Genomic DNA, 12606 nt, shown 5'->3' with positions numbered 1-12606 from the left:
TTGAGCATCAGGAATGCAACACAGCTGATTGTCTTTGATGATTGAAATGAAGAGGATTTCCCCCTTTGACCAGCAGCATTGATGCACCTGGGCAGAGCATTTGCAGTTCCTGAAAGTCTTGCTCAAGAGCAAATCAACTGTGAATTGTGGGGAAATTGTATTGCTGCTTCCTAGAAAGAGCATGGTTTATTCATATGTTTTGATTCCCTCCTGGTATGGTGTGCATTATAAGGAGAATTCGGCAAGGCAGACAATAGTGGAGGAAGAGCTGCATTTTTCCTGGAGTCTTTTTTCGTTAAATAGCCAAAACCTTCCTCCATTCTGCTCTGCCTGTATTTTAATGCTAGCCAAATCCTATTTAAAAATACTTGTGGCCAATGTTTATTATACTGTGGTTGCAGTATAGTATGTGAGGCGGTTATTAAGTACTGTGGTTATAAATCTCTTGGAGAGCCCCACGACATTTTTACTGGCTTGTTCTGTTCTGTGTTCCTATTCATAGGATATCAATAACAAGAGTGACAGCTGACATTTCTCTTGCTAAGAGGTCTGTCCTAAATAATCCCAGCAAGAGAGCAATAATTGAACGCTCAAACACTCGGTCCAGCTTAGGTAAGATGTTCAAATGTGGTACTGCGCTCTCAGACCGGGGTGACACATGTTGCATTTGTGAATGTCTTTCCAATTTGCCCATTTTCCCCATTCTGAAGGGGGAGGCGCTGATGAACTGACAAGAAGACTAGCCATGGAAAAGCAGGGAGCAGAGTCCTGCAGTAGCCTGAGACTCCTCTTTCTCAGCTTCAGTCACTTAGCTAATTAGTAGTCTGGCAGGAAGAATCCTCAACAGGTTGTCCTCCTCTGTTACTGCCTCAACACGCGAAACCACTCATCCCTGCTTTGCCCGAGCTTTTCAATGAGGCTAACAATATCTGTCATACCTAAGTCACAGCTGACATGAAAGGAAATGAGATGTCCACCTTTCCCAGATCCTTAGAAGGAAGCTAGATAATGATGTTCTCAGTGTGGTTTCTGCTGCCAGCTGGTGCCCAGAGTAGTCACATCCTTAAGTGGAAGTAGCAACCACCATTAATACCATTCAGGGAGTTTAAACATGTCTTTCCTGGTGCACCAATCAGAAAGCATCCTGAAATTCACCACGATGGAGAAGAAAAAGCACTATATGTGATTAGTTCCGTCAAGCCGTGCAGGAGCAAGGCTGTGGAGGATGGATTCACCAACCACAGAAGTGGGTCCAGGCTGCAGGAGAATCATATCACTCATCTCAAAAGCCTGTTTGTGGTTTCTATGGTGGCCCAGAGTGGTATAGTCCACTTATAACTCTCTTTTGCATTCACATTCTGAGGGCAACTTGCTTTACTGCCCTCTTCCTCATGGGCAGAGTAGGAAAGACAGGGTTTTTCTATGCCACTACATTTTTTTAAAAAGCTACTTAAATGAGCTCTATAGGTGATAGAAAACTTTTTCTAAAATTAGGGTTTCTTAGATAGATTGCATGCCCAAATATCCCATCAAGTGTCCATTGAAGGCTATGCCAAGAATTGTGCAGGTGGAAAGAGACAAGTGTCGTCTCTATTCCTGGCCTGGGATTGGCACATGGTAATTGCTCAATAAATGTTTGTTGGATGGCTGCTTTTTGAAAGAATGCTGAACCTACCAAATGGCACAGTTGTCAGCGTTTGTGAGAGCAGGATCCCAGACATCGGTGGTTCCTTCTTTAGTTCTGTATTTAGAGCCTTCCACAGACAGAGTGAAACACTCTTAAAGGCACAGTATTTTGACCTTCGGGGGTGATGATGGCAGAGTTGATGATGATGAATCAGATTAGGTAACTGAGTAAAGTAGTATATCATGGGTGACAAGGATGCCAAATTAGATTGAAGGTTTCTCAAATAAGCATCTGTTCTCTGTTCTCCTGTCTTCCACCCTCCTTTCCACTCCTCACAGTGCCTTTGACTCTTAACCATTCCTTCCTCTGATGTATAATGAGAGGCTAAAGGACACTTAAAAACATAAGCTAGGTTGCCTGACTTTTTCAACCATCTTGCACCAGCCTAGAGTGTAATGGGCATTCTGTGAGGTCATTCCATATCACCTATGTAGTCACCTGTTGTCAGGGTCAGTGGAGTGGGTGCAGTGGGGTTGGTGTAAATATTGAGGAAGAAACAAGGTAGATATCAGTTCACTGGTTTTCCTTTTTACTCTGTAAAGTCATAACTCCCACAGCCATTGGAGATAATTTAATGGCAGCCTATTATAATAACAACTATGTGAGCCACTTATGCCCATTTGTCTGCTTGTTAATGCACATGTGTAGATTCTTTCATCAAATGTTTCTTGAACACTTGTTACTGCCATGCATTGTACCAGACTTAAGAAGTACAGACGTAACTAAGGCAAAGTATCTTAGCCACGGGCAAACAGAAAAAAGGGAGTGATGGTTAAAATACTGTGTGATAATGGAATTATGAGCAAAGCACTAAAAGTGTAAAGAAAGAAGGGTAGGGAGTAAGAGGTGTCTGAGAAGACTTCACAGAAGTTCTTTTTGAGCTGGTTCTTAGGGCAGTCAAGAATGTACAAAGGCATTGACATATAAACACTGTGTGGTTGAGAAACAAGTTGTTTTGTGCAGAGCATATTTAGAAAAAGGAAGTAGGGGGCATGATTTGAGAGCAACAAAAGAGACTGAAAAAACAGATCGAGGACAGTATGTTAAGGCTCTAGTACGCCTTGCTAAAGAGACCCCAAAATAGATTCCACAAAATGTTGATTTTAAAGGATACTAATAGTATGTTTTCCACAGTCAAATAAATTTGAAACTTATGGATTAAATAGCTGTCAGATTTCTTCACTGCAACACTTCTTAGAGGCATTAAGATAAAGAGGGTAATGTACATTTGAAATTGCAAGAGAAACTTATAGCATGTGATTATCTCCCTTGCAAAAAAAACCCCTTCTTTGCCTAGGCTATCTCATGAGATTAGTGATCCAGGGTACTGCCTTGGAAAATGTTGCTTTGGGCCACAGGGAGCCATTGAAGTAGTTTAAGCCTTTGGATATAAGAGAAAGGTCACAGGTGACAGAGATGCTGGGGAGAGGTGGGTCCAGACCAGTTGTGGTCAAGTTATAGAAGTGTTCACTGAGGTCCCTCCAGGTTCATGGTCCATGATTTCTCAGAGTTCATTTGTCTGGAATAAGATCATGATAAAGCTTTGATTGGAATCAGCCTGGGTAGTCAAGATTGTTGTGTTTGGTTAACGTTTTTCTTTAAAAAAACTGAGCTGTGTAGATAAATATGTCTTTCTCACACGTATAATTTATTTATTGTATTCCATATACATATTATCCAAATATTGGACCCACTCCAGTATATAGGGTGGACCTCTGCAGCCTCCTGGCCTGCTCTGCCCGAGTACCTCTGTGTTGATACCCATTGCCCAAGTTTTGTTTTGGTTAAGCTGTAGGTGTGCCTGCCCTTGGTGCTTTCACTGCGCTTTCACTGCCAGGCTCGGGTTCAACCCCTGGTCCAGGAACTAAGATCCCTCAGGCTGCGTGGCATGGCCAAAAAAACTCCCAAAAAACACCACACTTGCCTCATGGCTGGTGCAAAGTAAATAAGGCCCAGGTATCTCTGAATTATTTACACAGAGACTCAGAGTGCCTCACGGGTTCTTTGTACCGGGGCAGTCTACTTTGCATCACTGCCTTTTTGCTACTTCAGAAAATATTGTATTCAGATTTGAAGTTTAAAGCAAGATAGCCTTGTTCTAGTACAGTCCTGGCCAGGAGTTACCTTAAACCAGTGGCAGTTTAATGAAAAAAGAAAAAAAAAAAAGAAACTTACTACAATAAAAATAAACTTTATTTTCCAAACTTCTCTCATTAAAAAAATCTGTTTCTGACATGAGAAAAAAGGGACAAGTAGGTTGTTGTTACTAATGAATGTAGAAAGTATTTCAGAATTTTGCAAATAAGCCAAATTGTCCAGATTCTTTACATTAATATATTGAAAGCTAGTCACCTTTCAGAGCAACATGAACTCTTTCAGGCTATTGGTATTGGATAATATGAAAAAAGATATGTTGCCTTTTTTTTTTACTTGAACAATAGAAATGTACTGTCTCAGAGTTCTGGAGGCTAGAAGTCTAAGATCGAGGTATCCACAGGGTTGTTTCCTTCTGAGAGATGTGAGGAAGAAGGTGTTCCATGCCTCTCTGCTAGTTTCTGGTTGTTTGCTGGCAATCTTTGGCATTCCTGTCTTGTAGAAGCGTCACCCCAATCTCTGCATCCATCTTCACGTGGTGTTCTCCTGTGTGTGTGCCTGTCTCCAAATTTCTCCTTTTTATAAAGACACCAGTCATATAGGAGTAATGCCCACCCTAATGACTTAATTTTAACTTGATGATCTCTGTAAAGACGTTGTCTCAAAAATAAGGTTACATTCTGAGGTACTGAGGGGTTAAGACTTCAACATATGAATTTGGGGACGATACAATTCAACCCATTATAGGAGGGAAATCAGAGAACATGTTGAGAGTCAGAAGTTGAACTGAACAGCCTCTACTGGGTTCTAATGACTCTTTAAATTCATACTTCTAATACAGATCATGCATTAAACATCAGTGATTTTGTGGGAAATAAGAATTTTATGCTATTATGCAAAGCCCTAGAAAATAGAGTTACATTATAGTTTTGAGCATTCATGATCCCACACACCCTGTCAATCTGTCTGGTTATGGAAGGGAGAATTTTTGGTGGGTAACATGAACTTGAGTTTATACTGAATAAGCAAAACAAATCACGGGATTCTGGTACAAACCCTTTTCAATGAGGATATTTAGAGCAACATCAACTTTTTCCTAGGCCATCTTTGAAATAATTTAAATTAGGTAGCTTTGTCTACTCTGTGTAATTTGGATAAGATTACAACATTGGTAGGTCATGCCTATAGCCAAAAATGAAAATAAGCAAAAAGCAAAACAAGATCGTCTCTCTGAAAATTAAATAGACTAATTCAGACTGTGGACATGATCAATATATCAGGTGATTTATAAAAATATATATTAAAAAGCTTTTTATATTTCAGAAAGCCATATTATGTTTTTATAGATAATCTGCTTAATTTTTGCTTAAAAAATAGCTGGATTGCTTTTGACATTGAAAATAACTAGATTTTTTTTCATTTGACCAGATTCGTGCACAGATTCAGGTCAGTTGGCTATTAACAGCAAGCCAAGTAGATTTGCATCTAAATGCATTGTGGCACTTTAATATAATTGATCTTAGGTTGTTTTTTGGTTTTTTATTTTAATACTGAAGATAATTATGCCTTAGAACAAGTCCACTGGCCCTAACACTTGAATGAAGACTTAGCAATATGCTAGTTGTAAGAGTAGATCCAGAACATTTAACAGGGATACAAAAATGTGCATATCAGTCCAAATAGATGAGTTGTGAGATGTTAAAAAAACATATCCATAAAATATTAATATGCAAGTTGTTGATTGGTAGACGTATTTCAGCATAATTTGCTTTCCATGTGATGTTGCTCTGCACATGTATTTCTATTGCTTCCTAAAATGTAGTTGCAGCTTCTATAGCTAAAATAAAAGTTCTTTAGAACAAAACCACAATCAAAACCAACATAGCTATGTAAATAGCTAAACATTAGGGTGAGCATAAGAAGCAAATCAAGAGAGCCTTCTCAATTTTTTCCACCAACTGTTTGGTTTTATGTAAAACTCAACCCATCTCTCTTTAGAAAAGATCTTAAGTTAGATAGGACTATGAAAATTCAAAATGTTCTGTTTTGCAATGTAGGCTAACATCTGAAAGAGGTACTATTTTTTAAATATAGGAACTAATTAATAAAAATACCATGACCTGTTATTTGTTATTTCTCCTTTTAGCGGAAGTACAAAGTGAAATTGAAAGAATCTTTGAGTTGGCAAGATCTTTGCAACTGGTTGTTCTTGATGCAGACACCATCAATCACCCAGCACAACTTATAAAGACCTCCTTAGCACCAATTATTGTTCATGTAAAAGTCTCATCTCCAAAGGTAATCAGCTCATTTCTGTCTTAAGGGTTAGAAGCTTGTTTCTTCTGAAATATTTTTTGCTCTGTGCGTTTTTGTTAGTGGGCAAGGAGAATGTCTTGTTGAGACCCTTTTAATGAGCAGTTTTTAATTCACCTGTTCTGTACAGGTTCTAGAAATTTCGAGATAGCACATAAAGAATAGTTTATTCCTTCAAGAAGCTCACTGTCTATTGTGGTTCCCAAACTGGGCAGTTATGCAAGAGTATAAAAAAAACAAAAAGAACTAAGGTGAGGAAAAGTAAAGTCTGGCTTTTCAGAGACTTTAAGTTCTATCTTGGTAAATCTCTTAGGTAATATTGATTCTTGTATCACCTATATTCTCTCCCCAGTTGAGAAAGTACATAGTTCAAGAAGTACATATATATGTAAAGCAATTATACTCCAATAAAGATGTTAAAAAAAAAGAAGTACATATATATTTATCATATAAGTCAAACATCACTGTATAAAATCTCTCATGGAAACTTTATAGACCCTTACATTTGTGCTTAGGTTGGGTTCTTCAAGGAGTATAGTTATTTTGTGGTTGAGCACAATGACATATCTGCCATGTATCTTTATGCCAATGGGGGAGAAAAAAAAAAAGTGAGACAGCCTCAAAGTGGTCCCTTTTGACTTGGGTGTTCTTTAATTTTAAAAAGTGATGATGGGCCAGGGCGGTAGTGGGGGGAGGGATAAATTGGGAGATTGGGATTGACAGATACGCACTACTATATATAAAATAGATAATTAGTAAGGACCTACTGTATAGCATAGGGAACTCTACTCAATACTCTGTAATGGCCTATATGGGAAAAGAATCCAAAAAAGAGTGGATATATGTATACGTATAACCGATTCACTTTGCTGTACACCTGAAACTAACAGAACATTGTAAATCAACTATACTCCAATAAAAATTAAAAATAAATAAATAAATTTTAAAAAATAGATTACGCATTTTAAAAAACTAAGAGTACAATGAGATTGCTTTTAAAAATAAATATCAAAATTTGAAAGAAAAAAAAAGTGATGATGGGGAATTCCCTGGCGGTCCAGTGGTTAGGACTCCATGCTTCCACTGCAGGGGGCATGGGTTCAATCACTGGTCGGGGAACTAAAATCCCTCATGCCACGTGGCGTGGCCAATAAAGAATTAATTAAATTTTAAAAAGTGATGATGTACTAAAAAGTTAATATGAAATGGATACCCTTGGGAGGTACTACCTTAACAATCAGTTTCTTTTCAGTGGCCCTAGGAGTGCATTTTCTTGCTTAAATGCCAATTCAACTTCCAACCAGAACAGGGGTCTCCTCTCACAGGTGGAGAATGTGCCCTTCCCCATGCTTCTGAGCTCCTCAGCCTTCCATCTCTACAGGCACTGGTTCTGTGCAGGATGAGCTTGGGAATCCTGACCAAACCAGGACCTTTGGGGAATCATTAAAATGGACTGAAAATGCCTTGAGCACTTGGAGTCTCTTTGACCCAGAACTGAAGGGGATTCAAGCACCCTTCACTGCAGTGGAATAGATTTCAACCCCTCTCGCCCCAGTCACCGTGGGGTCCGTAAGTGCAGGCATGGGGACTCCTGTGGATATATGTGCTGAGATATCATTGAGCCTCACAGATTAGTAGTAGTTGGGGGGAAGGGTCTTATTTCAGCTAAAAAAAATATTAAGGGAAAGATGAGTATATGGAAGAATGCAGTTACAGCAGTGCCCAAAAGACATAGGTATATCCCTGGTTTATACGTAGCAATACACCAGTACAAATGTTCTGCCTAGATTTCGATCATGAAATTGTCCTGTTAATGTAAGATTAGACTGGAATGCCTTAATTATCAGTGACACAAAGGGTCAAATATATGTAACTCTGATATTTATCTGACATTGAGATAGTGAACCAAAATATTACTGAACTAAATTTGGACATAAATGACCTGGTACAGATCAGTGCCTCCACTTTTGCAGGGCTCTCTTTGAAATCTCTGGGTAAAATTTAGGGTGGGAACTCCAGATCCCACCAAGACCTCACATGGAGGGAGAATAGGATGAACATGTCAAATCCACTATAACTGAAAGCCAGTGTAAGTAGCTAATGTCGTCACAGAGTTTATATATATATATATATATATATATATATATATATATATATATATGACTTGTCATATTGTATTTCCTCCCTATTAATACTCAGGCTAAATAGACTATGAAAAAAGGTCTGGATTTATTTGGTTTTCTTTCAACTCATTGACAGTATCTCAGATTCATGTCTTCTTCTATCAGGTTTTACAGCGGTTGATTAAATCTAGAGGAAAGTCCCAAAGTAAACACTTAAATGTTCAACTGGTGGCAGCTGATAAACTTGCACAATGTCCCCCTGTAAGTACAATCATTTTTTTTTGTCTTAATCATTCTTGACTAGTTGGGAGAGGTTGGTGGGTTTTGTTTTTATCATATTAGCATTGTCATTTTTATTCTAGAACGGTCATGATGATGGTATGTTGTCATATATCTAAAGGATTTCTTGGAACAAACTGCTGCTGTCATGTTGGCTTACCCAGGCATCCAGAGCTGGGTGGTATCTGTCACGTAATAAGAAATGAACTTGGCGTCCAGGGTCTGATGTCCTTACTGCCACCTTGATTGCCTTGCAAACAGTCAGCAAACTACTTAATGCAGTCATGTGGACACTTTTATGAAAAGAAAACAACAAATAAAGCATACTGATTTGACTCCTTTAACTTTTCTGCCAGAAAGTTCCTAGAGGCATAATAGATTATGACATTGAAAATTGAGAATTTATTAGAACTAGAAGAGCCCTGTGGTTATAGCAGATGAAAAGGTCAGGGTTAAGTAAGATGAAAAACCATATTATAGCAACTTTTCTTCTAATGCCATTGCCAGAAAACAGCTGCTGAGTTCGAAGCCGAGCAAATGGCGAGGAGGTGGAGGGTAGGGGTGGTAACTGCTACCATGTGGGTCACCAATGTCTACACCTGCTCGGCTGACTTACTATTTCTGTGCCTGTGTTTCTCTGAAGGAAATAACTGTTTTTCCTACTGATTTAATTCACTAGATTTTGTTATATGCTTATGTAAGGATCATTCATGCTCTGTGGAATCATAAAATTCAATTCAAGTGTTTAGAGGAGCAACACAGCGTAGCTGTTAAAAGTACAGACTCTGGATCCAGACTGCCTGTGTTCAAATCCATACTAATCTACACTAAGGATTACATCCCTAGTTACGTAATCTTGAGCAAATACCTACCTCGTTGGTTTGGTGTAAAATCTCAATGAGTGAATGTGTAGTAGAGCTCTTAGAACAGTACCTAGCACATAATAAGCACCATCTAAGTGTTTCTGTTATAATTACTGGATGTACTTTGCGCTGTGCCATGCCTACCTGTCAGGCTCTGCAAGGATCTGTGCCTATCTGGTTCACTGTTGTGTCTCAAGTTCCTATCATACTAGGCCCACGATAAATATCAAATGAATGAAAGGATGTACAGACAATCAGAGTACAGGGTAAAAATAAGGATATACAGGCAATGCGTTCTCTTATTAGATGCTTACAATGGGCCAGACACTGTGCTAGGTGCTTTATATAGATTATCTCTAACCCTCACAGTTACTTAGTAAGGTAGGGCAGTATTATCCCCATTATATAGTTGAGGTGACTGAAGACAGAGAGGTTAAGGGATTTCCTTAAGGTCACACAGCAAATTAGGATTAGATTTAGATCTGTCTGGCTCCGAAGCCAATTTTCTCCCCAATCGAACCCACCTATTCACACACACACACACACACACACACACACACACACACACACACACACACACACACACACACACACACACACCTGGTTATCTGCCTGCAGATAGTTTGGATAGCCCGGAGTCTGGAGTCCTATGTTAAGTCTAACTGTAGTTAGACAGACACATTGCTGACTATTGAATTCCACTTACACAATGGAATGTATGATTAAAGCACTGAGCGAATATAGGAGAATGTATTACCCAGTTCCTGACTCTAATGCGTCCCAGTTGAAGGAAGCTAACCGTTTTTTAGCAGCTACCAAAAGACAGGAACTATGCTATTGTTTCCAATTTTTAGAACAGTTTTCTAGGGGTAGTTACATCAGTTTGGGTCTTCTGGGAAGCAGACACTTAAGTGGAATTTGAAGTACAGATTTATTAGGGAAAATGCCTGTGAGAGGAAAAAGGGAACAGGGACAGAACTGGCAGGGACAGCCTTCAGACCTGATGTAGTTCTGACTGTGAAAGGAAAAGGGGAAGGAAAAAGTGGGTAGGAGGAGCCTCAGACTGTGATGGAGCCTTGAGAAAATCTGCCACTTGGAGCTGGGGGCTCCCCAGAGCACTAGAGGAGCCTCATGTTGGGCAGAAACGTTCAGGCTCTAGTCCACGAGCTGTGCTCAGGCGGTGGCTGGGAGCAGCCTGGGGAGAGCAGGTCCTTGCTTGAGTGCCCTGGTGGATCCTGAAGGCGCAGCAGCCCAAGGCTGTCTGCTGACTGCACTCAGCACAGCAAGTTCTCACTCCAGGGGAAATCTCGGCATGCACCTCTATGACCGCCGCAGTAGATAATACTATCCTTACTTCCTACAGGAGAAAGCTAAGTCCCCACTAAGAAATTTGTTGGAGGTCACAATTAATTGTTAATCAACTGTGCTCCAATATAAAAATTAAAAAAAAATAAGTGGGCCCCAAGATTCAACCCCTTTGTCTGAATCCAGCAAAGCTCTGTCCACCATACTGCTCCACTAGTACAGATAGCTGGGTAGTGTAGATGGATCTCTGGCCCCCAACTTCGATGTGCAAGAAATAGCTCATTTTCTACTTTGACCCCTTAGCCCACTGAGCAGGCAGGATGTTTAGCCATGCTTGCAGCTGCCTTTACCCTAATCCAGGGCAGAACAAAGACAAAGGGTGGGGCTGGCGGGAAGTTGAGGGAGTGAGGGGGAGAGTTCCAATGCAGACAACCTATTCATTGACCAAATCCACGTGGTCCTTAAGGATGGAGGCTGTGCTGCATCAGACCTTATCGGGAACAGGGGGTCTTTGGCAAGGCTGGGAGACACATAGCCCCTCCTCTCTGGGACATTGGCAAGAGAGCTCCCTTCTCTTCTCTGTCTGAGGGAGTGGAGGTATCTTCCTTTTTTCCTCCTCTTGTTACTATTAAAGGAACTCTCTGCTTTTGTTGTATCTAAAAGCATCCTCACCTTCTTTTGTTTCCGGAGACAGCACAAAATGTTTCCAACCAATTTAGGCTTTGGGGACACAAAATCCAGAAGGGGAAATGGAGAGCTGGTGAGAGAGCTTGTCTCCCCCACCAGACAAGGAAGCACAGACCCTGCCACCTGCTTAAATGGCGGAAAATGAAGAAGGAAGGTACAAAAGGAAAAACACGGATTCATAGCTCAGATCTCATTGGTCGTGTCTGAGTTCACTTATGTAGAGATCCACACTGTGAGGGCAGTGCTGGTTCTGTGAGGTCCCAGACGTGGCGCTAAGATCTGTGGGCGTATGGGGAGCAGATCTGGGGGGACTTGAGGGCAGTTAGGCCCGTGTAATTTCATTTGACACAGCGATCAGACTCACCCAACAGGAGGAAGGCATTTCACACATCTGCTCAAATGCAAATGCTGAAAAGAATGGGACGGCTTTCTAAGTAGAGAGCTTGTCTCTAATTACGTTCAGTTGGTGGCAGGGATGGGGGTGGAGTGGGCTCTAGGACCTGATGTCAGGTGTCGTGGAAGGAATCGCCTCTGGTGAATGCTGAAGGCTATGGTAGCTAACATCCCTTCCCAACTCTGACACTCTGATTCTATCTAGATTTTGGAAGTGATCAGCACAGACATGTTATTGAAATCATGAGGGTTGTAGAGCCCAGGGAAAAGGAGAGTATAAACATAAGCAGAAGATATATCAAGTCAAGTAATATGCTTATTGTTTCAAAACATTATTAAGATGTTTCACAGAATGACATGTGGGCACGTCTGAAGACGTGGTATCCATGTCTCCACATATGGTTAAACCAGACAAACTCAAATACTTAGTCATTTCAATTCTGTGTAGCTCACCTACAATCAACCCTCTTGGCGAAAACTAAAATACACTCAGCAAACATTATTTAAGCTTTAGGCCTGTTACCTTGCTAGGTGCTAGAGACACAAAGGCACGTTCCTGCCTTCAAGGAGCGGATAGTCTAAAAAGGTTCCATTGGTTGAGTCAACTCTTGGCAAACAATTAGTTAGGTCATAAATATCCTTGCAGATACTACTTTATAAATCTTTTTTAGATTAAAAGAGAAATTTAGATCAGGGTTTCTCCACAATTGACATTGTAGGTTGGATAATTTTTTATTATAGGGACCTGTCCTGTACATTGTAGGATTTTAGCAGCATCTCTGGCCAGTAACAAACCCCAAGTTGTGGCAACCGAAAATATCTTTAGACATTGTCAAATGCCACTTAGGGAAAAACATCACTC

The 12606-nt window shown here is 40.3% G+C and overlaps 1 protein-coding gene across 2 annotated transcripts in view; it reads left to right on the top strand.

Moving 5' to 3' along the window:
- CACNB4 (calcium voltage-gated channel auxiliary subunit beta 4) overlaps positions 1–12606 on the top strand; it is a 249280-nt gene that overhangs the window by 224995 nt on the left and 11679 nt on the right. The window contains exons 12-14 of one of the 2 annotated variants that reach the window (XM_061200133.1): positions 503–612; positions 5928–6079; positions 8383–8478. In XM_061200133.1, the coding sequence (XP_061056116.1) occupies positions 503–612; positions 5928–6079; positions 8383–8478 (358 nt within the window). The remainder of the gene's footprint in view (positions 1–502; positions 613–5927; positions 6080–8382; positions 8479–12606) is intronic. The other variant, XM_061200124.1, reaches the window with a different exon arrangement.

This window comes from Eubalaena glacialis, chromosome 1, assembly GCF_028564815.1.
Source record: "Eubalaena glacialis isolate mEubGla1 chromosome 1, mEubGla1.1.hap2.+ XY, whole genome shotgun sequence".
NCBI lineage: Eukaryota > Metazoa > Chordata > Mammalia > Artiodactyla > Balaenidae > Eubalaena > Eubalaena glacialis.
This window is presented reverse-complemented; position numbering and strand designations above follow the sequence as displayed.